We start from the raw sequence: 23,916 nt of genomic DNA on the forward strand, positions 1-23,916 counted from the left end.
AGACTATGAGATCGAACAATTAGCATTAGTTAAAAAAAATTTGGTAGTTGGTTAAATTAACTTAAATATGTGGCTAGCTATTTAACGAACTATTAAATCCATTTTTTATATATATATATATATATATATATATATATATATATATATATATATATCCTGTTGCTGGACAAAGGATTTTTGTGCAGCCGACATATCTTTTCCAGAATACGTTAGCGGATCTTGACTTTTTTTAAAAATAAATAAATAAATAAATTCCACTTTTTTGTATCTGCTGCATCAGAGAAAAATATGCCGTCGTTACAGACAAAACGGACCCTTATAGATATATATAAAATAAGTTGTCACTTTAACAATAGTTATCATCTTATACATATGAACGATCTTATCACTTATCTATAGGATATTTAAAAAGTATTTTTTTTTACATTAATTGAAAAATTAACGAAATAATTTACAAATTAACTATACTAAAAACAATTAAAAGAATAATAAACATATTAAATGTGTGTGAATAACGAAAGCTTTTCGTCGATGTCAACTTCAAATTAAGACATTTGGGAATGTGTAGGGGTGTTCATCAACCGATCCAAACTGATCCACACCGTGGTAACTGAACCAAAAAATCGAAAACCGAATAAACCGAAAATCGAAAAATCAAAAATCGAAAAAAAACTGCAAATTTTAATTGGATTGGATCGGTTTTCGGATTGATTGACGAAAATCGATCCAATATATTAATTTCTCTCTACCTACTTGGGTCTTTCCCTAATCATAGCCCAAAAATTTCTAAACCCAAGATCCTTTAACCCATCAACTAAACTAAAAAAAAAACTTAGTCACATCTCATTAACAAAATTTTATGTGTGGAGAGCTTTATATCTCATTTGTGTAGAGTCAATACATACAAAAGACGTTATTTGCACAATAATCTTGAAACAAATTTTAGGATTTTCAAAAAACCGAAAACCGATCCAATCCAATCCAAACCGAAAAAAATTGGATTGGATCGGATCGGATTTGAAAAAAATTCCAAACCGAATGGATGGTTACATGATCAAACCGAAGAAATTGGATCGGATAATTTTTGCTTCCAAAACCGCGCGTACACCCCTAGAAACGTGTATGGATTTGATATGGTGGAATGAATTCAAAGTAAACTTTATTTTCTTTATTAACTATTAAACAGGTGACATGAATATTCTGATGGCATCGTTAACGTCCCCTGGATTAGTTTGCTCTTCGCAGCGTGTTGTCTGCTTCTGCGTCTGAGCCAGCAAAACCAATGCAATACCCCACTCAATCACCCATTGTCCTCATTCACCCTGCTCTTTTGGCATCATCAAAAATAGAAACTTTAGCTATCTTGTTGGTATTGTGATTTTCCCTACCTGCAGGGATCGTGTGCCGTAGAATTAGACCTGGTAAAGTTGTTTTTCCTTTTCATTCTCTTTGTCCAAATTTTAAATTCTTCAATGCCACCATATTATTAAAGACTATATATGAATTTTGATGCAAGGCTAATAAAGTAACATTTTTATCATTTATATGTTTTTTTTTTTTTTGGAACGTACTGTGATAGTTGTTTATATAAAATCTTATACAAATGTGCGATATTAGCATGCACAGAAATAATAATATAGTTTCTCACCAAACCTCTCTTATATTAAAATAAAACAGTTTTCATAATTAGTATGCGTATTCACACTCTTTGAGTAACTCGCCTGTCATTGTTTTATTAAAGCTTTTGGTAAAACCAACAAAATTCTTAAAGAAGTAAAGGTTTTATAGAGAGTAAATATCTTTTTTGATCCTCAGCAAATTTTACGATCCCCGCTTTAGTCCCTAGCAAAAAAAAAAGATTATTCGTGATTCCTAAGAAATTCAAAATTGACCCATTTAGTTGAAATCGTGATCCCTCCTAAATTTAAAAAGACCCACATTAGTCCCTCAAAAAGATTAAAATGGGTCCACTTTGAATTTTTTAGGGACCACGAATAACCTTTTTATTTGCTAGGGACTACAGCAGACATCGTAAAATTTGCTGAAGACCGAAAAATATATTTACTCTTTTATAGATTTGAGCATTAGCACGAATATCAATATGCATCTCACGTTACAAACACTCCTCTTCTTGGAAACTTTACTTCTCTTTAAAATTTCCACTTTCAAATTGATAACAAAAATCTTACGAAATGAGAAAAATTTATGAGATATTAGTTTTTTTTCTTTCTAATTACAGTATTTGTATTTGATATTCACACCTTTATCACTCAACAATTAAACTAACAAAGTTAATTCGAAAATGAATTTAATCAATTATAAGTTAGTTGCATTGAGAGTTCTACCTTTTCCGTAGAACTACCCGATAAGTACTACTTAGATTAGACCATACATAATTTTTTTTTTCTAACGATAATTAAATGAAGAGGTAAATTTTTTAAAACGTTCAATGTAAATTACATTAGAAAATATATTTTGAGATTTTTATTGACGGGTAAAGATTATGGACCCATTTTGAAATTTGAGATTGGGTTATACTATGCTTGTAGCCTACGACTCAAATCGAGTGGATGCACATGAAATATTATACAAGAGTCAAGAGAGTGATGGCTCAAAATTGTGTCATAGGTAAATGATGAAGCATCATCGATGGCTTGAAAGCTACATGGGTTGCAGGTGTGAGTTAAAAAAGGGCATATTAATATTATTAGTATACCAAATTTTATTATTGATTTGCTTTTATTTAATAATTTATATATTTAATAAATCAGAAACGTTTGATATAAATAAAATCAAAAATCAAAATTAAGAATGTAACTTACACGATATAAAATAATTCTGACTTGATAAAAAAATATTAAAAAAAGAAAGAAAAGAAAACATTAAGAATTAGAACTGTGAGAGTCAATGTAATTAAAAGTAAAGAAAGAACTTTGAGATTCAATATCCAAAATGATATGATTTTTCATCCTTCTAGAGTTCAAAAGTGCAAATAAATGCATACATATGATAGCCAACAATTAAGCTTTCAACTTAGATTGTTGTTAATGCAACTAAAGAGAAACAGACAAGTTGCCTATAGTTGTTTATACAACTTCTATTGTTGAGGTCCCAAGTGAGGCTCAGGCCCAGAACAGGCCCATTTCAGTTAGAAGAAGCCCAAAAAGAGGAAACCAAAATAGGCCCGGAACCTAAAACCCCTAATCTCAAAACCCCATTTTGCATTGTAGGGAGGGACAGACAAATTAATCATGGTGCAGTGGTGGCGCTCCGCCGCGGGCAACCTCCGAACGGTGGCGGTGAGCCGTTGGGAGTCTTCGTCATTCATATCAGGATGCTGGCGTAGTCATTACCACACGATTCAAGCCATCCCAAGAGAGTGCAGTGGCAGCAGAGTCTCGGCGAGGGACAGAATGCAAGGTCGAATACCGGCCGTCGTTTTCTTCCAGAAACTTCTGGAAAAAAACTCCGGCGACCGATCGGCGTCGAAGAAGCATTTGCTCACCGTCGAGAAGAAGCAGATTAAGGCCATACTCAACTCCGTCGATGATTCTTTCTTCTGCTCCACTCGTTTTGCGCTCCAGATCCGTGCCGGATCCGGATCCTCTCATTTGCTCGAATCCGGATCTGTGCTACCTATTAAGGTTTACTTCTTCTTCTTCTTCTTCTTCCTATTCTTTTTTTATTTTTATTTTTAATTCTGAATTGTGATTTTTGGTTTTGTTTATCTGTTATGTAGATTCATAGGGACAAAGAGAGTGGGAACATTCTGAATATGGTGTTTGTTTGGGCTGAAGACGGGATGGAATTGAAGGTACATGTGCCTGTTGTTTTCAAAGGGGAAGATGCTTGTCCTGGTCTCCAGAAAGGTAATTCCTTTGATTTAATTGATGTGGAGGGTTCTGTAATTTGTGATTTAGGCTTCATTTGATGGTTTTAGGGTTTAGGAGAGAATGAAATATGCAATGCATGAAAGACATGGTCCTTATGTGGAGCTTTCTAATTATCCATACTAATTATTTTTATGCCTTATCGATGTTATTTCAGATTTCATAGCAAAAACCCTTGAGGGTGTAAAACGATAAGCTTAGTGTTTTCTTCTGACTATAACAATAAACCTTGAGGACTAGGACAAATTATAGAATAAAAGATTTGAATAATCAGGGGTGTATTGGATTGAGATTTCACAGGATTTTAATGGATTGTTTTTGGACAAAAAATTTCGTTGGTATTCGATTAGGATTTTAATTGATTGAAAAAAAGTCACGTGGTATTCGATTAGGATTTTAAAGGATTATTTTAGAATTCGTCCAAATCCGTTGGTATTGAATCAGGATTTTAAAGAATGGAATCACAATCTCGTGGTATTCAAAAATCTGACGATTTTAATGGATTTTCTATTGGTGTGGATTTCGTGAGACTTTTTAGTGAAAAATATAAATAGGATGCTTCTCTCATAATCTCACCCTAATTCCTAGGATTTATTGAGATTCTTCTATTGCTGTGTTTTCTTATTTCTTTGGCAGGTTGACTACTCGAAATTGGGTTCAGTCATGGGAGTTTCATCAAAACTAAAAAAAAAAGCATATTTTTGAGCGATTTTCATCACAAAACAATCCAAACACAACAAACCAACGAGATTTTGATATAATCTATCTCAAAAATAACATATTTTTGAGCCATTTTTGAGAAATTTTGGAAGTTTAAAGAGTGATTTTTCAATATATGGGTCGCGGTTTTTCTTGGCACAAAAACATGTGATTTTTCTAAACTTTCATGTAATTAAATCCAAAATTTCAGATTCAAAATTTTCTTAGAATATTCAATAAAAATATGCATATGATATATGGTTAGAAAACTTTTATCACGTAAAACAAAAACCCCAAGGTTTTCAAGATCAATTGCAAAAAATTCCAAACGAAATTTTATCATGAACTTTAGGTTCTATATGTAAATTTAGAATTATTTTTATAATTAAAAAAATTAGGTCTTATAATCATATATGCATAACTTTGATACCAAATGAAGAAGATAATTTTCAATCCATTCAATATGTGAAAAAGCTGTTGTTTAGTAATTTTGAATGTTTGTTAAAAATTATATTATGTTTTACTTATTGAGAAAATTATATTAGGTTTTTTTTTTTTTTATTAATTTCATTGCATTTCTTTGTTATTTTTTTATGGAAAATATTATACTTACAACCTATATTTGTTTATGACCTTTTACAACCCTATCTTAACTGTTGATTTTCGTCAATCAATGGTTATTATTTTCTCAAATCAAACTCATTAATTAATATTTAATTTGGAAGTTAACCGTTGATATATGGTTATTATTTTCGCAAATCAAACTCAAACTTATTGAGAAAATTATATCAGATTTTATTGATATGTGGAAAGTTGTTGCTTAGTAATTTTTGAGATAATTTTCAACCCAATTGTTAAGTTTACTTTCTTTTTTTTTGGTAATCAAGTTTACTTTTTTTATTATTAATATCATTGCATTTCTTTGTTATTTGTTTTTATTGACTCTTGTAATTTTGAATATTTATTAAAAATTCATATAGTTTTTTAAAATCTTATAAATCCATATTGTCCTTTCAAATCTTATGAATTCTATTAAAATCCTTTAAAATTCAATCCTATGAAATCTTGATTGTAAAAAAAGTCTATAAAGTCTCTCCAATTCTAAAATGTCTTTTAAAATCTGTAGGATTTTTTATCTCAAAAAAGTCTTTTAAAATTCTAATCCAATACACCCCCCTTAAGGTATCTAAAAGGTGTTTATAACGCACTGATAATTGAAATCTTGGATTAATCCTTATTGAATATAAAATTTTAATTGAATCAAAATAGTAATTCTTATCATGATAATGTTTTTCTAAGAACATGTAACTTATTGAAGATATAAAATAAAAAATGAAAGAACTTTTAAATAAGAGGATTTTTTTTTTTTTAAGAATAACATAATAGTCACTAAATAATATAATAAATAAATAAACCTCAAATATGCTTCTTCATTCTACATTAGAGAGACTATGGTTTTACTGTATTATTTGGTTTTTTGTCATTTACCCTTGTGAAATTGTTAAGGTGTGTCTCCTTTGATGTTGTCGTCCGTCCCCTTTTTTTGTTCTCTATCTCTCAATAGAGCACGTAAGTAGAGTGGCATCACCAATGGAGGACGCAGACACCTTTGATGAGCCTTTTTCAGCAAGAATGAAATAATTCATGGAAAGATACTTTGCTATCAAATTTTGCTATCACATACTCAATATTCAAGATTTTCTTGTTTCATTTGATGTGACAATAAAGGATAAATAGAAATATGTAAGGATGCCAAAGAATGTAGAGATGTATAGTTCTTTAGTATCCATCATTCACATGATTTTGACATTTAAAACCTGCTTGTCCAAGATGTTGACGGTATCTTACATATTGATGGACAGGCTCTTCTATTCTATCATATTTCCTTCCTCTGAATTTTCTCAGACAGAGCTTTTGTCTATACTCCTTTGTTAGCTGATTGGAAATTTTTATGTCAAATATGGAATTGTTTGTCAATGTGAATTCATACTTCTGTTTATAGTTTCTCATTTGTAACTAATGGTTTCTAATCTAGATACTATAGCTGCAAGTTTGGTGCTCATAATCATGGAATCATCCGATAAATTGCTAATACAAAAATTATTATGCAATAAACAAAAGAACAAAGAGATTGCTTTGGTAATTTCAAAATTCTGTAACCTTTTATCCTAAAATTGGGCATATCAACAAAAGAAAAAAGAAAAGCAGGGATTTTTTTGGATTTTTTCCATCAAGAAAGTCAAAATGCATGCTTCAACTATTTAACTTCACATGTTTAAGGCACTTTAAAGAACTTTGTGTTTGCCCACCCCCAAGTAAAAATATGGGCAAGATAGATACATCTGGTTACAGATTGCTTAATAATTCTGACATCTATAACCATGCATGATGCTCGTTTGTTATGCTTTTTAGTTTTTAAAATTATAGGAAATGTCTTTTTCCTGGGATTATCCTGTAGCTTGGCTTTCATTGCTTCTATTATCTTCCCATTATTACTAGGCAAATATTTATTGCTAATTGTATTTATTGCTTAATTGAAGATCGTTCTCTCAAATTATTGGCAATTAAAATATTGATGTCCTATGCAATGTGTATATTTTTTCTTACATTTTTTTCTTCTTTGTTCTCTTACTCTTCTGTTTAGCCTGTGGCGGGCTGAGAAAAGTAATAGTATCACATGTATTGCACAGAGGCTATGTAACAGCTATAGGTTAAGTACACTGTTTTAATCAGCATGTATTGCTACTTTTATGAATGGTCAGTCTTTCCAGAGAGCTATGAAAAACTGAAGAAATCCTGGATAAGTAATTTCACTTTAAAAAACAAGTAAAATAACTTGAGAAAAATTAGTAACTAAGCAAAATGGTTATCAATAACAACATTTTGTTTAGTTTTTTATATTCTGTATATAACTATATATTGAAGATGAGTATGCAGCGTTCCAACTTTCAATGGTCTAATGATTTTTGCTTGTTATGCCTTGGGAAGACTGCTGTTAAGTTAGGTCAATTGACTAACATTTTATGCTTTGCTGAAACGTGCCTATATATATATATATATATATATATCCAGAGCATATGGCATGAATTCTGAATCTTGATATTTGAAGATGACACGAATATAAGTCAATTGACCTAACTTTATTGCAGTCTTTCCAAGGCGTGGTCATTGAAACAGTTTTCAAATTTAATATCAAAGTGGAAATTTAATGTGGTTCTAATGCTAATATGGTTTAAACTTTTTATGCCACTACAGGGGGAATTTTAAATAAGATCAGAACTAATCTAAAATATCTTTGTCCATCTGAGCACATTCCTTCAAAAATTGAGGTGGATGTGAGCAATCTAGATATTGAAGATAGGGTATTCTTGCGTGATATCGAGGTTCATCCATCCTTGAAGCTTCTGAGTAAGAATGAAAACATGCCCATATGTAAAATAGTTCCAACGAGTTTGGGAAACCAAGCACCTGTTGGTGAGTGATCACTGAAGATGTTAGATTCGACAAATTGACATTCATTGGGAGAAAAGCAAACTCAAGAGATGCAATTTCCAAATAAACAGGGTTAACTCTTGATTTGGTGGCATGTTGTAGCAGTGATGGGGACATGCACAAGAGATGTTAAGACTCTTTTATGTGTTTTGACTTAATTGGCGTTTCAATGTTGTTGGCTGTTGATTTCTAATGGATTAATGATTTCTATTCAATCTTTGATGGCATGTACGAGTTAGATATTTAAGTTCTTCAACTTGACTAGACATATAGGAGCTGGATATTATAATTATATGTATATATTCGCATTGAAGGCACCGTTTATAAGTGCCAGGTCTATTGGGATGGCTTTTGGGAAGGACCAACTTAGATTGACTGAATTTCCCTTCACTAGTCTTTCTTTCTTTAGAGGATATTCTGACAAGAAAGCTATCAGTTTAGATACTAGACGCATCGACGCTGTTTAGTTCATGGATGAATCCTTGAATCTTTATTATTGAAACAGCTGTGGTAGTTGCATTATGTGGAGTGCCTGAACATGCTGGCTTCTTATAATTTTCAGTTTGCATGAGAACTAGTCACCTGAGTTTCGGTACTTTTTTGAGGATTCATTTGTGTTCTTGAAGACCTTGATCTTGTTTTGTAGCTATCTTTCCTTTCCACCTTCCTCCCTGCAATGCTAATACTTCTTGTCAGCGGTATACCCATCTATGCCTTGCGTCATAAAGCAACATTTGCATTCAGGCTACGTGACAAAATTGACAAAGTCCTTTATCCATGAAATTGAGTCAATCAAGACTTCTCAATTAAGAACAGATTAATATAACTGGGGTATGGGTCAGGAAGACGACCTTTGACCGAGTCTATTTGACCCGTTCTTACTTTTAAGTGCATTAAGATGTCAATTGTTAGTTAACAGTTGCTCTTTAATGCTCTCGGGCTTGGATTATGTGAAAACTGTTAGGCTAAGTTTATGGAATACTGTTGTAGTAATCATATCGTTTGAGGTTTGACCATTTCGGGTGACATGGTGGCCTAATAATTGTCAAAGCAATGTAACTATCACAGCTGGTTGTTAGAATACTCTCATTCAATCAATAACCATTGGTAAGGAGTTTGAATCTAAAAATGGAGTTTGAACCCTGAAAATGAAAAAAAAAAAAAAACAATGTATATCTTATCTTTACTGGTTTCTGGAGGTGGCAAAGCGGGCTGCCCGCTCCGCCCCGCCCTAGCCCGCCAAAAAGCGGGCTGACCCGCTCCGCCATTGAAGGTGGGCTAGATATCTTAGCCCGCCCCGTTTGGGCGGGCGGGGCGGGCTGCCCGCCAAGCCGGTCACATTTTACACTAAAAATTAAAAAAAAAAAAAATCAGCCCAGGCGGGTTGGCAGACTTGGCGGGCAGCGAGTTTAGAAAACTCAGCCCACCCCGCCCCGTTTGGCGGGTGGGGCGGGCTCGGCCCATTTTGCCAGCTCTGGTTTCACAAGAAATGTTTGGAAGTGTATTTTTGTTTTTCAAATATTACTTGCATCCAATTGATATTTAACAACTTATCTTAGTACTGGTACATAGGGGAAAAATCGGTACGAGTAATTTTCACAAAATTTAAATAAATTTGTTTAGATATTTATAATGGTATTTTTCAATAAAAGCATAAAATATGTATTATGTTTTAACCATATAAAAAACATAATTAGGAGGGCACTTTTTATTAGTTAGAGATATACCGTCCATGAGGACACTTTTTTATACTAATAGTATTTATAGGGTTCCTAGAGCCTATTAGGCTTTTTTTTAAAAAAAAGAAGTTAAAGTTGTTTGACAATTATATGATTTTTTTTAACTTGAAAATTCAAGTTATAAATGAGTTATTCAATAAATGATTTAAATAAACTCTAATTTTAATTAAAATTATGATAAAAGATATATAAAACGCAAATCTTTGTATTACTAAGGAAGGCTCATATAAATACAAATATTATTTAAAAATAAAAAGATGAATTCTAAAAAAATGACAAATACTTATTTTTTAATAAATTTTAAAATAAAAAATTTATATATCAATGTATTTTAAAAGTAATATATTTAGAAATATTTTAATTATCAAATAATTATTTGTATAAATATATTTTTAGTAGCGTATGCATTTTTTAAAATAACTCAAAAGTTAGAATTGGGAGCCTTTCATAAAAAATTACTCCTATAATTTTTTTTTTCTTTATGAGGAACAAACATTCGAGCTAGTTCATAGCCTATATTCCCATAGATTTCCTCAACACACAGAAGGTTTTTTATTATATTTTTTTAATATGTTCTCTCGCACAAAAGTTTAGATTTTATAGGATGAATAATGTATAAGTTCATTTGCACGTGTTAAGAAATTCTATAATATATTTTATAATTTTGTATTATATTTTTTTAACAGTGAGCACATAATCTTAGGAATATTATAAATTATGGGCCCTTAATTTTAAAATATGTTAATAAAAAATTATCTTGAGAAATATGTTTAAAATAATGATTTTAGCAAAATAATGATTTTAGCGTTATTCTTTATTTCTTTACAAAAAAAAAGTATATATATATATATATATATATATATATATATATATATATATATATAGAGAGAGGATGGAATATTCTTAGGTTGTGTAAATTAACATATTTTAAAACTTTGGACGATAAAATAAAAAGTCGAGGTATAAATAGTTTCCAACTAACGTCGACATTCAATATTCAAGCATGTGTCCAATTATTCTTTTTATAAATCAATGACGTGATATGAAAAGACGCATCTAATCTAATTTCTTAACATTAAAATGCCCGAGTGTAAATGACTCAATGCTAGTTCACAGGTAATCAAATCTATAGCAATATTTTATATTACAGTGCAATCCATCTAGAAGAACGCAATCATGGATAAGAAATTAACATCGCTTCAGTACCTCTTGAATCCAATCCAATAATGAAATAAAATGATTTATTTTTCTTGGTAACCGTCTTCTCACTCCGTCAAGAATTTCAAACTCCATAATTCCACAGCATTCATCATTCAAATACTTAAAAAGTCATTTACACAAACCACATAGAATTATGTCTATGTTTATATTAGGGTCACAAAAACGAGCGAATCCGACGGGTTGGCTCATAATTCATAAAAAATAAATCAGGTTGGGTTGATAAAAATAAGTTGTCAATCTGACTCGAGCTAGCTCGAAAAAAAAGAATCAACCCGCGAGTTAAACGGATCAGCTCCCGGTTGAGATTTTTTTTTTTTGTATAAAAAAATATAAAATATAATATACAAAAATAGACAAAATCTACACACGTTGTCATCATCTTTCTTACTTCTCTAAATCTAAGTCCTTAATCTTCCCAAGTGATTTTTATATAGCTCTGTTTGATTCAAATATCTTATCCACTTGGTAGCAAGTGATTCTGATTGTTTTTTTATATTAGTGCAAATTTGTTGCGAAGAAAATTCGAAATTAGAATATTTTGTTTTTATTTATCATTTTGTAACCCTTTGTTTAAGCTGATGGAAGCCACATAAGTCGTGCATTAATATTATAGGTTCATTTCAGCAAGCAATTTTCGAGCCAACCCGCGATCCAATTTTCGAGTCAACTTGCAAGCTATTTTTTTCAAACAAACCCACGAGCTATATTTTTTAGCCAAGCCGCGAGTCAACCCTAACCCGACTCAAGTTGGGTTGAATTGGGTTTTCTGATTCATTTTTTTTTTCGAGCCAACTCTAACCCAACTCGTTTTTTTGGAATTGCATGCGGGTTGGACTGGGTCGAGGCAGCTTGACCCGTTTTGCCAATCCTAATTTCTACGAAGAAAAACAAGAACAACATAGGTAGATCATCATATAACAACAAATGATGATACAAATTATACAGCTTAAACATGATAAGAAAACGAAACTGAAAAACATGAGTGCTGTTACTTGTTAGTTAATAAGGGATGGTGTTAGCTTATTATCTGGCGGGAAAACTAAGCTCATAACTAGCGTATCTAAAATAGCACAACTACCATATGTAACACTCGTTCTGTTTATAAAATAACTGTTTTATCTAAAATGGACAAAAATAAAAATAAAACCTTAAACTTAAGTTCTCTCTCTTTCTTTCTACATATATATAGAGAGAGAGACCTTGACTTGGTTAGGAGAAGAGAAAAGGTGCTTTTGTTTGAGAGTGGCTTTTGTTCTTCTTCTTCTTCGTGTGTCATCATATCGACCCACAAAGTAAAACAATTAAAAGAACCAGTCTTTGTTTTCTAGAACCGCTAATCACAAAAAATGGGTCTTGTTTCCATTGACATTTATGCTCTTCAAATAGCGATTCAGAAACATCATTGTGAATGAATGTTGATTCCGTTTCTATAGGGTCATAGCCATGCGTTGGTTACCCACCCTTTCCTTCTCCCCTTCTCATTCTTCTTCTTCTTCTTCTTCCTCCTCCTCCGCCACCGTCGACCACCGCAGGAAGGTCTGGCTCTTCGGGAACTCCTCCGACAAGAAGCGCACCCGCCACGTCGGCGATCACGATGCCAGGGGACACTTCTCCGACGAAGACGCCCTCGTCCCTTCCCCCCATTCCTCCGTCGAGCCTCACCCCTTGCCCTTGCCGGAATTCTCCTCCGCCGCCTTGCTCCGCCACAGAGATGGTGATTCCCGTCTGCCCTCGCCTACCGGCTTTCGTATGCGGAGGTCAATTATTTATTTATTTATTTTTTCTCTTCTTCTTCTTTTCAGTGGTTTCTTCATTTCCCACATGTTTTATTGTTGGCAAGTTAATGAATTTGATTATTACTATCTATCATCATTCCTTCATTTTTTATTTTTTATGTCTTAGTTAGGATCATAGGATATATATTTTATGCTTGTGACAATGAACTTTTTGAGGTTTAAACATTTCAATGCTGATGCTATGGACTTAGGTGGCATTATGTGATTAACATTGTTGATTTACTGACTTGTAATTTTACTGTGTTCTGACTAGGAGAAATTAATTATGCATTTGTAGTTTTGTATTATACCTTGCCATATATTTGAGGGAGAGATTTCAATTTAGTTTACTAACTCCAATGTGTGGTGTTTTCTTGCTAACATTTGCCTGAAATCTTGCTGCAGTGTTTTTGCAAGCCCAGATACAAGAAAGAATATGGAGCAGGCTGAAACTAGGTCATCAAGGTTGGTGCATCAAGATCTTGGTGGTTCTGAGAATACTCGAGATTGCGTCCAGGTTAGGAGTGCTTCGAGTAGTCCGTTTGCCAGTCCTTCAATCAGTCCACAGAGAAAGAGAAATGGTGATTTTGTGCCATATTATTATGTGACTCCCGGAGGAAAACAATGCTGGTCTGCACCAGAGATGTCAACCTCTGAAGCCGGGTTACCACCTCCTGCATTCTTTGATTTATCAACATTAGGCACTAATGCTTCTCCACCTCCCCATCAAAGTCCACAGGTAAGAGGTCCCCAGGGACACCTTAGGAGCTCAAGTGGACCTCCATCAACCATACATACCTTGCTATCCCTTGAGATCTCAACCGCACGTCGCGAAAGTAATGCTCCTGTCAGTGTTCACCCCTTACCCTTGCCTCCTGGGGCAGCCTTGCCTTCACCATCTGCTGCGGCTACTCTTTCCCATGCTGTGGCATTGCCAATGAAAAGCCAGTGGAAAAAAGGGAAACTTATTGGGCGCGGCACATTTGGAAGTGTTTATGTTGCCACCAATAGGTATATAAAAGTTTCGTAAATCATAAGTATTTTAAGCTCTTCTATTGTTTCTCTTCAAAGGTTCTGAAACAACTGTTGCGTCTTGACAGAGAAACTGGAGCATTATGTGCAATGAAGGAAGTGGAATTATATCCTGATGATCCAAAATCTGCAGAGTGTATGAAGCAGTTACAGCAGGTTGGTTATCCATTACTTGTTAGTTATCACTGTTTATTTGTCATCTGTATAAGATTTACAAATTGTGTAAAATGTGCTATCTGGTATATTATGTTTCTGTGTTTTTTGAGGTACACTTTTGTTACTTGAAATTTGGTTACTCACTATAGACCTCAGGGTGGAAAATATCATTGTCAATTTCTTTGGGGTAGTAATTTTCTTTCCAATCTTGGATGAGATTTCAATTACATAAACATCGGAAACTGATGGGTGTGTGATTAAGATTATCTTATAATTCTACTTAGCAAATTTTCTTCTGAAATGTTTTATCATGAAACTTCTAGTAACTAATACTGATGCTTTATAATTGTAATACTTGGTTATCAAAAATAATTTTCCTTGCTAGGCAGACAAGTAGCTCAATACAGATTTAACTGGTCTATTATTTTACCTATTTGCTTGCTACTATGCTTTTGCTGATATCATACATTTTCCAGTGACAACTCCTAACTTTCATTGCAGTGTCCATTATACTTAAATACTTAGTGAGGTTGCTTTATATCTTTAATGGTTTGGCTATATATTTTATCTTCCCCTAATTCATTATGAAGGTTTCTTTACCCTTCTTACTAATCTATACTCTCTTTTTATCAGGAAATCAAAGTTTTTAGCCATCTAAAACATACAAACATCGTGCAGTATTATGGCTGTGAAATAGTAAGCAATCTCCTATTTCATAATTAGGTGCCCAAGATTAATCATTTATTTATATAACAGCCTCAAAACCTTCTAATATCTTTGGGTATATGTATTCAGGTTGAAGACCGGTTTTATATTTATCTGGAATACGTTCATCCCGGTTCAATTAATAAATATGTCCATGAGCATTGTGGAGCCATAACAGAATCTGTCATTCGGAATTTCACTCGCCATATTCTTTCGGGGTTGGCTTACTTGCATAGCAAAAAAACAATTCATAGGTACAGTCACATGCTTGAAATGCTTCATGCTAGCTTGCACTCGAATCCATAAATTGATATGTATGCAACTATTTTATTTTATTTTTTTTGGTGGAAAAAGATTGTTTTCTAGGATTTTTAATCAAGTTCGGATTTGGAGCTTTGGGTCACATTTTTTTTCCCTTTTCATGTTTGTGTATAGGGACATCAAAGGGGCCAATTTGCTTGTCGATTCTGCTGGTGTTGTTAAGCTTGCTGATTTTGGGATGGCTAAGCATGTGAGTTCTAAGTCTCCCCCTCTGTAATTTACTTATTTTGTGGTCTTAGTCCTTGTTTCATGCAAAGAATGGTTCTGTCATTTCATTGATTCTTTGTATTTCTAGTTGTTAATGATTATCTATCTACTGTTGAAAAATTCCCGGAAAAAATGGCTTTAAAAATACTGGTTTAATTGAAAGGCTCAAACTTGTAGTTATCAAAATTATTTTCTCTTGGTTGAGATCAGCAATTTTATTAACCCTTAAAGCAGATCATTCCGTTGTTTCTAAATAAGGTTCTTGCATAACATCAGGCATTTCATCCGTTTTCATTACTTGAATATGTATCTTTAGGATTTGGTGTTTATTATGTGCTGTTGAAATAAGGTGCTTCTTTAAGTTTAATCTGAACATCGGTTTGAATCCTTGGTGGCATAGAATTATTTGTGTCTAGATTTATTTATTTTTTTTATTTCACTACCATGATTGTATTGCTAGTGGTTATTTGCTGCCATTGTGATACACTTGATTTGATCATATAATCCTTACATTCGGGTAGAATAACTTGGAATCTCTATGTTCCGCAGCTAACTGGATATGAAGCTAATCTTTCTTTGAAGGGAAGTCCGTACTGGATGGCTCCAGAGGTACATTCTTACTCTACATTACTCTGTGCTGTCTCTTACATTAATTACTTACTAACACTTCAATTCTCATACAGCTTTTGCAGGCTGTGATGCAAAAGGATAACAGCTCTGATCTAGCTTTTGCTATTGATATTTGGAGTTTGGGTTGTACAATCATTGAAATGTTCACAGGGAAGCCTCCTTGGAGCGAGTATGAAGGAGTAAGAGCCTGCAGAAAATTCTCTTATGTCTTTTTTGATTTGTTATTCCCAGGCTACTTCAGTAACCATATAGTATAAGATTTCTCGTAGGTTATAGATCCCCAATAATTGGCAAAACATTATTTAAGTTTGGTAAAACTCAATTTAACAGCCAGCATAAAGCACCTTTATGCAAACTTTTTCTGTTTGCAGCTTGTGGATTCAGCAGAGATGCTGTGAGTACACAGGTCCTTCCTTTCTTAACTTCTAAAATTGTCATCCAAATTATACAGGCTGCAGCTATGTTCAAGGTTATGAGAGATACCCCTCCTATACCTGAAACATTGTCATCTGAGGGTAAAGATTTCCTGAGGTGCTGCTTTAAAAGAAATCCGGCAGAGCGACCGTCTGCTGCAGTGTTACTAGAACATCGATTTTTGAAAAACTCACAACAACCAGATGTTTTATCTCCCACTCAGCAGTACAATGGAACAAGTTTCATGGTAAATATAAGTATTTTTCTCCTTTTATATTTGTATTTTTCAAACCATGCTGTTTGGTATTAAATTTTCTTCTGTTGGCAGGATAAACCCCATAGTCCCAGAGGGCAATCTGAAAATAAATCTGATCAGATGTTTATCCCCAGTGCAAAGATAGCAAACGGGAAAGCCGCTGTGAGGCGAGGATTTCTCGTTCCTTCTTTAGATATTCTCCCTGAATATTGGGACCAATGACTCCATTCTCTTCTTAGTCTTGTATATTTTAGCCTTGCATGACCTATTGCTCAATCTATATGCACCATTCTTTTTCTATGCTGAAATTGGGCAACCATCTCACAACGTTTAACTTAGCAGTGGCATCACAGTACTCTATTTCCTCCCTCTACTCTTGGAGCACTTCCTACACTGTATATTGGTTTGCAAGTTGCAACACTGAGTGTCCAATAGCTTGTGATTGATTGTCAGTGATTCTGTCAAAAGAAAAAATGGTATTTGCAAATGACTGCGCTGAGGGAAGTTTTCATTATTTATGCTAGTGATGAGGCCCATTGTTGGACTGTAGTTTACATGGACACTCTTGTAGGTGACTTGCAGCTGTTCCCATCATAGGTTCTTTCCCAAGTTTATCATTGATGAAAGCGAAGAGCTTCAGTTTGTAAGTTATGCTGCATGAGAATCTAGCAGCAGTTTTTGTATAATATAATTGTACTGACTTAGAGAGCTGCAGCAATTAACCTTCTAAAGTGCATATTTATAGTTTTCTACCTCCATCTACATTAGGCTGAAGTCAAGATTGTGTAGATATTATTAGAAAAATGCATCCCTCTCGCTTTCATGGGGATTCTGATTTGGTTGCTTATGTTAGCATTTTCAGTTTACTCCAGATGTGTTGTACTTGTAATAATGACTGTCTCAAATTTTTAAGCTTTAGATTATGAAAAATTATACTCCCACAGGAATTGCTACCATGTTAATGCCCCTAGGATGGAACAATAAATTGTTGATGCCTTTTCACAAGTGTATTTGATACCCCCTCTTTCCTGCTCTCTTTGTTCAAGAAGGCTCTATCAGTATAATAAGGCTTTCTTCTTTCTTTCATTTTTTTTGTAGAATAAGTTTTCTGTTTGAAATATTCACCCCCAAAATAATTTTAGGTGATTTTTGTAGAGATACCAAAACTATTGGCTAAAAGTAAGAATATTCACTGGATCGGACTGGTTGAAAAGTGCGGGGGTTGGGAGTTGAACTACCACTAGACCAACTTTATCTGTTGGTTATGATATTTCTAATTATATATATATATATATATATATATATATATATATATATATATATAATTCAACTGGTTCAATGATTCATTGGTTGATCCGGTGACCCAGTTTCTCAACCTAGCCGATTACCAATCCGAGTTTAATGGCATTGCTACCATCATATCTGTAACCACTCAATTTTGTCCTCACATACAATATATATATATATATATATATGAGTTCGCTTTTTCTACCATCAATGTAGATAACTTATTTACAGTGAACTCAAAACGACGTCGTTTTGATGAGGAAATCAAGATATTTTTGTAATTATAATTTATTTCAGGGTTATAACAGTCTTTTTATCATAATTTTTTAATTTTTAAACCCAAAACGATGTCGATTTGGGAGTGAATATAGATAACTTATTTACGTTCACTTTTGAAACATTAAATCCATATATATATATGTATATGGGTTCGTTTTTTCTGCCGTTACTGCAGAAAAGTTATCTGCAGTAAGCTCAATACGATGTCGTTTGGGGCGGAAATCATAGTGTTTTTGTAATTTTAATTTATTTCAGGGTTATAATAGTCTTTATATTTATAATTTTTTAAAATTTCAATACCAAAACAACATCGTTTTGGGAATAAATGCAGATAACTTATCTACATTAACTGCAGAAATATTTTTTCCTATATATATATAGGGCTTATCATTTCTTAAGCTTCTTGAGGTAATTTTATCTTCGGCTACTAAATCATAATCGTACAAAGATGGATCAATAGTGATAAAGGAAGAGAGAGAAAAAAGGAATCATAATCATTCAAAAGTGAATAAATTAGTATAAGGAAATAAATAAATAAAACGTCGTAGTTTTGGGGTGGCCAGAAATAAACTTATATCAAGCTCCTTGAGAAATATTTTTCCTATATATATATATATATAAAAGTAAAATTTATTCAGTAAATTACCTTCTTTCATCTAGTCTCTAGTTTTTTTTTTTATTAGTAATATTTCTATGTTTATTTTTTGGGAAAAGTGTTTATCATTTTAAATGATATCTTATATTATAAAGGAATTTCATTCTGTGAAAACCTTGCTGACGTGTCGCACTGTGGTTCAATTTCACCATTGTGTTCACACTACAACATTTAAAAAAGTTTCCTTTAATGGTAAATCGGTGAATATAATAAATACAAAAAAGAATTATATTTTCAATTGACAGGATTTGTTACTTTAAATCAATGGTCAAGATTGCTTATTCATTGATTTATAACTACTAAATCACTCTTTTGTCTTCATCTTTGTTTTTTAAATAATTGATGTTGATCATGTAATCTAATCGTTTTTTTAACCTTTATTCAGTTTAATTCAAATCTTTACGTTTTTTGAAAAAAAAAAAGGATATTCATTGTTATTAAAATAAATGACTGTTTTATTCCATGAAATGACTGTTAAAAAACGGGATATTCATTGATTTATAACTACTTAATCACTATTTATCGTTATCTTTGTTTTTTAAATCTTTATTCAGTTTAATTCAAAAACTTCACATTTTTTAAAGAATACAATTCTATTTACTCGAAAAAAATTAATTAGTAAAAAAATATATATATATACATATCCCGACCTTTGTTCCTTATTTTCAGATTTTTAAATTTGAATCTTTTATTAATCTCTTGATTCAGTGGAATCAGGTATGAGTGTTTTGTTATTAGAAAAAACTTCTGTTTTATTCCATGAAAATCTCATTTATAACTACTAAATCACTCTTTTGTCATCATCTTTATTTTTTAAATAATTGATGTTGATCATGTAATCTAATCGTTTTTTTTAACCTTTATTCAGTTTAATTCAAATCTTTACGTTTTTTGAAAAAAAAAAAAATGGGATATTCGTTGTTATTAAAACAAATGACTGTTTTATTCCATGAAAATCTCATTTATAACTACTGAATCACTCTTTTACGCTGAAAGTTAGGAACTTTCCAAGTCCGAACCACCTTCACCTTAATCCTCCAGTCCTCCTTGGCAGGATTAACATCCTTCAGAAAATCATATTTTGAACTCATATTTTGTGTAAGAAGAAAAAACAGAGAAGCAATCACTGACGTCGAAGAATAATGCGTCTTAATTCTGGAGTAGTTCATGCAACCATCAATTCTTCTCATCTATGGTCCCATTGTCATTTATTAACTTTGACCAAGAACATGCGTCTTAATTCTGGAAGTAGCGCTCACAATTTAGAGGAAATAAAAGAATTTTCTGAGTGGCTACTTAAAGTTGGGGATGGTAATCTTGGAGATGATGTTGATGGAGAATCTATTATAACAATTCCAGATGAATTGTTGATTAGAGAATCGGAAGATCCGCTGTCGGATATGGTTAATTTTGTTTATCCGAATCTCTAGGATAATATTTTGGATCAGACCTTCTTTAAAGAACGTGCCATTCTAACTCCTAAATTGTCCGATGTTGCTATGCTAAACGAGCACCTAATGTCTATGATTCCTGGTGAAGAAAGGACTTTTTTGAGTTCGGATAAAATTCTTAAGCAAGGTGGGACTTCCTCTGTTGAGGATGACGAAATCACCCCTGAGATCTTAAATACATTATCATGCTCAGGGATTCCTGATAATAAATTAATCTTGAAAGTTAAAGTTTCAGTAATGCTATTAAGAAATATTGATCAGTCGAGAGGTTTATGCAATGGCACGAGATTGCTTATTACAAAATTAGGGAATCATGTTGTTGAGGCAATTGTACTTACAGGAAGCAATATAGGGGAAACTGTGTTAATCCCTAGAATGACGATGAGCCCATCGAGTCATACATTTCCTGTAAATTTCCAAAGAAGACAATTCCCCCTGATTGTATCGTTTGCCATGACTATCAACAAGAGTCAAGGACAATCACTTTCACATGTTGCAATTTATCTCCCTAAGCCTGTCTTCACTCATGGGCAATTATATGTGGCACTGTCTAGAGTAAAGAGTAAGCATGGATTGAAGATATTGATACTTGATGAAAATGGCTGCGTTACGAATAGTACCCTTAATATAGTTTACAAGGAAGTATTTCAAAGACTGCTATAGTATATTGGGTTCTTTCTTCAAAGATATAACTTCGTTGTATGGTACAGGTAAAGACAAAAAAAACGACTGTTTATTCGCGTCTCTTTTTCTTATCTATCTTCAAAGATATGACCTTTATTATCCTATTTTCTTTCCTATTTTTAATGTAACAATGAATGATTGTTTTGTTATTTAAAAAAATGAATGTTTGTGAACTTTGAAATACTGACAAAATGAGTTCGGCCCGAAGGGCCGACCCACCATGCCAAACAAACCAATTTTTTTTCCCGTGCATCGGCACGAGTAATTCACTAGTAACACTCTAAAAGAGAGACAGACACATAGAAAATTTTTATTTAATTAAAAAAAAACCACTCACTTTCTCTCTCCCATGATTTTCATTTTTCTGTGTCCATCTTTCTCCTAAAATGATATAACTTATGTCATTTAAAATGACAAACACCGAACCCTTGTTTTTTAGTTGTAAACCCCCAAAAAAAAAAAAAAAATTACCGGTTTCTTTGGTTGTTACAACAATAACCCCCTTATGTGGGATTCATCAACCGCCTTCCCTCACCGCCCTTGTCAATCAAGTTGGAATGTTTTCAAATAATCCCACGTGAGCAGCGTTCAGGAAATAATGTTCAGGATAAGAAAAAACTGGGGAGCCATGTTCAGGAAGAAAATAAAAAAATCAGAAAAAAGCAGGAGAGGTTATTCTATAATTAGGAGAGAGACTTCGATTGGTAGGGGACTTTTTTTGGCTGGGTTCCGCAAGAAGAGAAAAAGAGAGGAACAAACACTGAAAGGCGACCATAGGAGAAACACGAAAAAAAAAAAAAAAGTTTTGAGTGATCAACATTACCAGAGATTTTTATCTTCATACACCAACTTCATATGCTTGCTAAATCACATACTAGGGATACAAAGAAAACATTGAAGTGACAAAAATATTTTGTGTTCAAAAAAAAAAATAAACCAACAATTCCAATTTTTTTGTTTTTATCCTAAAAAGTTAGAAGCCAAAGGGAGGTACACACAACAAAATTTAGGAAATAGAAGGTTCCAAACAGAAAGAGAGCAAGGAAAACTACTTGGTGGTGATAAGGTGATTCACGCTTCAAGCAAGGTGAGTTTCTATTACTCCTCCTTACAGTTCAAAAAGAACTTAAAGCCCCTCCCTTTGTTACCAAATAAAAAAGATATCCATAGTGAAATGAATATCTCACTGTTTGTTTACTTTTCCATGTAGTTTTTGTTCATGCTTACTTCTTTTCTATTTTATTGGTTATTCTTTTGATATGTTATATCCAACACCTGTACGTGACTAATGTATATTCCTAATACTATTATTGTGTTGATTAGCTATTGGAGGCCACTTTGTCTTATCTAGATTCCAAAAATTATAGTTGTTTGTCACCGTACCTTTACATGATCTAGATAGGTTGAAGATTTTTTTTGTTGTTGGCTGAATATTGTTGTGCACCAAATGCTTTAATAGGTTGAGATAAAAAGGGTTGGAATGGAATGGTTAAGAATATAAAAAAACTAATAAAGTGAAGTACCTATGATGGTTGCTAATTGATCAAATTGCAAAGTTGTGGTAAGTGCAGTTTTATTAATAAAATAAGAGGAAGGTTATATTTATAATTTTTTTTGACAATTTCTTATAACCATATTTTAATACCGTTGATTTTCGCGGTTATCATTTATTATGAATTAATAATTAATTAATGAGTTTAAGTTGCGAAAATAATAACCGCTAATTAACGAAAATCAACTATATTAAGATATAATTGTAAGAGATTATAAAAAAAAATTATAAATATAACATTTCTCGTAAAATAAATACTCAGTTTCTTGGGTAAATCTCACTGACATATATATACCTGAATAGCAGTCATTGAAATTTGTTTTTTGTACTCTTGCTTGGGAATATAGTTGTCTGATCATGCGATGATGCATTTTTAAACTGAGCCAAATATTTTGTGATTTATTTCAGGGATTTTATAATTTTCATTCAACAGGTTATAAAAACACGCAAGGTTAAATGAGCCATGGTATTGTTGTCATCATATTAGCATTTCAGATGTATTGTTTGAATTGAATAAGTAATGTTAAAAAAAACGCAAAAGACATATTTATCAATATTTCAAAATTAAAATTAAAATAATAGAAATAATTTAACCGTGACGATTTGTTAATCCCATGTTTTTTGTTTCATTTTACCCGTGACGGCGTGGTGATTTAAAATTTACGTAAAAAATTTATAATAATGAAACTTATAACACTAAGATTATTACAAGGGGATAATTTAGCCGTGACACTTTGTTAATTTCTTGTATTTTATTTTGGTTCATTTTAATTGTGACAACATGATGATTCAAAACTCATTTAAATTCAGTAAAAAATATATAACAAAAAATAATATGAAATTTATATTAAAAGGGGTAACTTAGCGTTGTCAACCCTACGCATTTCGTGAGGTTTATTTTAGCTATGACAGCTTAATAACCTAAACTTTCAAATCCAAAACTTTTGATTGAATTCCCTTAAAATTATTTTCAAAAATAGAATCATCTAACACACAAATATTTTACAGGACGACGTAGCTTTGAGTTCCCTATTACACCGAGGGATACGTCAGAGCGGGACCCTCTCCGTCAACCACAAAAATAATTTTTCAAAATTAGTTTTCTTTTCTTGAATCAATGTTATTTAATTCTTTGAGGTGAAACAAATATTTAAATTTTTTTTATTAATAATTTACATGATTAATATAAGGTAACCGTTCTTTTAAACTGACGATGTAGGGTGCTAACACCTTCCTTACTCGTAATCGACTCTCGAATCTATTTCTGTTTTCAAATAACAGTCTTCTTTAATAAAAGGTTTTTTCAATGTTTTCCTAAATAAACCTTGGTGGCAACTCCATTATTTTAATCATTTAATATCTTTTGTTGTCATGTCGTGATCCGGTTGCGACACATTTAATGCTGAATTTGGAGATTTATTTGGACGAAGAAAATGTTTTATTTAAGTAATTAGGATTCAGCTGTTAGTCT

At 32.5% G+C, this 23,916-nt stretch overlaps 2 protein-coding genes across 2 annotated transcripts; both read left to right on the plus strand.

The window, feature by feature from the left end:
- The first annotated feature begins 3,205 nt into the window (after positions 1-3,205).
- On the plus strand, positions 3,206-8,567 carry LOC133297667 (uncharacterized). Its single transcript, XM_061496834.1, has 3 exons — positions 3,206-3,644; positions 3,740-3,869; positions 7,845-8,567. Exons 1-3 carry the CDS (start codon positions 3,252-3,254, stop codon positions 8,069-8,071), a joined length of 750 nt encoding a protein of 249 aa, XP_061352818.1. The 5' UTR covers positions 3,206-3,251; the 3' UTR covers positions 8,072-8,567.
- Positions 8,568-12,410: 3,843 nt separating this feature from the next.
- Positions 12,411-17,471, plus strand: LOC133297660 (mitogen-activated protein kinase kinase kinase 5). The gene is made up of 10 exons (XM_061496828.1): positions 12,411-12,798; positions 13,222-13,827; positions 13,917-14,004; positions 14,638-14,700; positions 14,800-14,963; positions 15,145-15,220; positions 15,787-15,846; positions 15,921-16,046; positions 16,319-16,528; positions 16,610-17,471. Exons 1-10 carry the CDS (start codon positions 12,485-12,487, stop codon positions 16,757-16,759), a joined length of 1,857 nt encoding a protein of 618 aa, XP_061352812.1. The 5' UTR covers positions 12,411-12,484; the 3' UTR covers positions 16,760-17,471.
- The last annotated feature ends 6,445 nt before the right edge of the window (positions 17,472-23,916 follow it).

This window comes from Gastrolobium bilobum, unplaced genomic scaffold, assembly GCF_033153095.1.
Source record: "Gastrolobium bilobum isolate Gb01-03AN ecotype WA unplaced genomic scaffold, APGP_CSIRO_Gbil_v1 utg14320, whole genome shotgun sequence".
Classification (NCBI taxonomy): Eukaryota; Viridiplantae; Streptophyta; class Magnoliopsida; order Fabales; family Fabaceae; genus Gastrolobium; species Gastrolobium bilobum.

Coding starts and splice junctions, on each gene's coding strand:
- LOC133297667 (XM_061496834.1), top strand. CDS start 3,252: ATGGTGCAGTGGTGGCGCTCCGCCGCGGGCAACCTCCGAACGGTGGCG. Junction 3,645..3,739: donor GATCTGTGCTACCTATTAAG/GTTTACTTCTTC, acceptor TCTGTTATGTAG/ATTCATAGGGACAAAGAGAG. Junction 3,870..7,844: donor TTGTCCTGGTCTCCAGAAAG/GTAATTCCTTTG, acceptor ATGCCACTACAG/GGGGAATTTTAAATAAGATC.
- LOC133297660 (XM_061496828.1), top strand. CDS start 12,485: ATGCGTTGGTTACCCACCCTTTCCTTCTCCCCTTCTCATTCTTCTTCT. Junction 12,799..13,221: donor ACCGGCTTTCGTATGCGGAG/GTCAATTATTTA, acceptor ATCTTGCTGCAG/TGTTTTTGCAAGCCCAGATA. Junction 14,005..14,637: donor GTATGAAGCAGTTACAGCAG/GTTGGTTATCCA, acceptor TCTTTTTATCAG/GAAATCAAAGTTTTTAGCCA.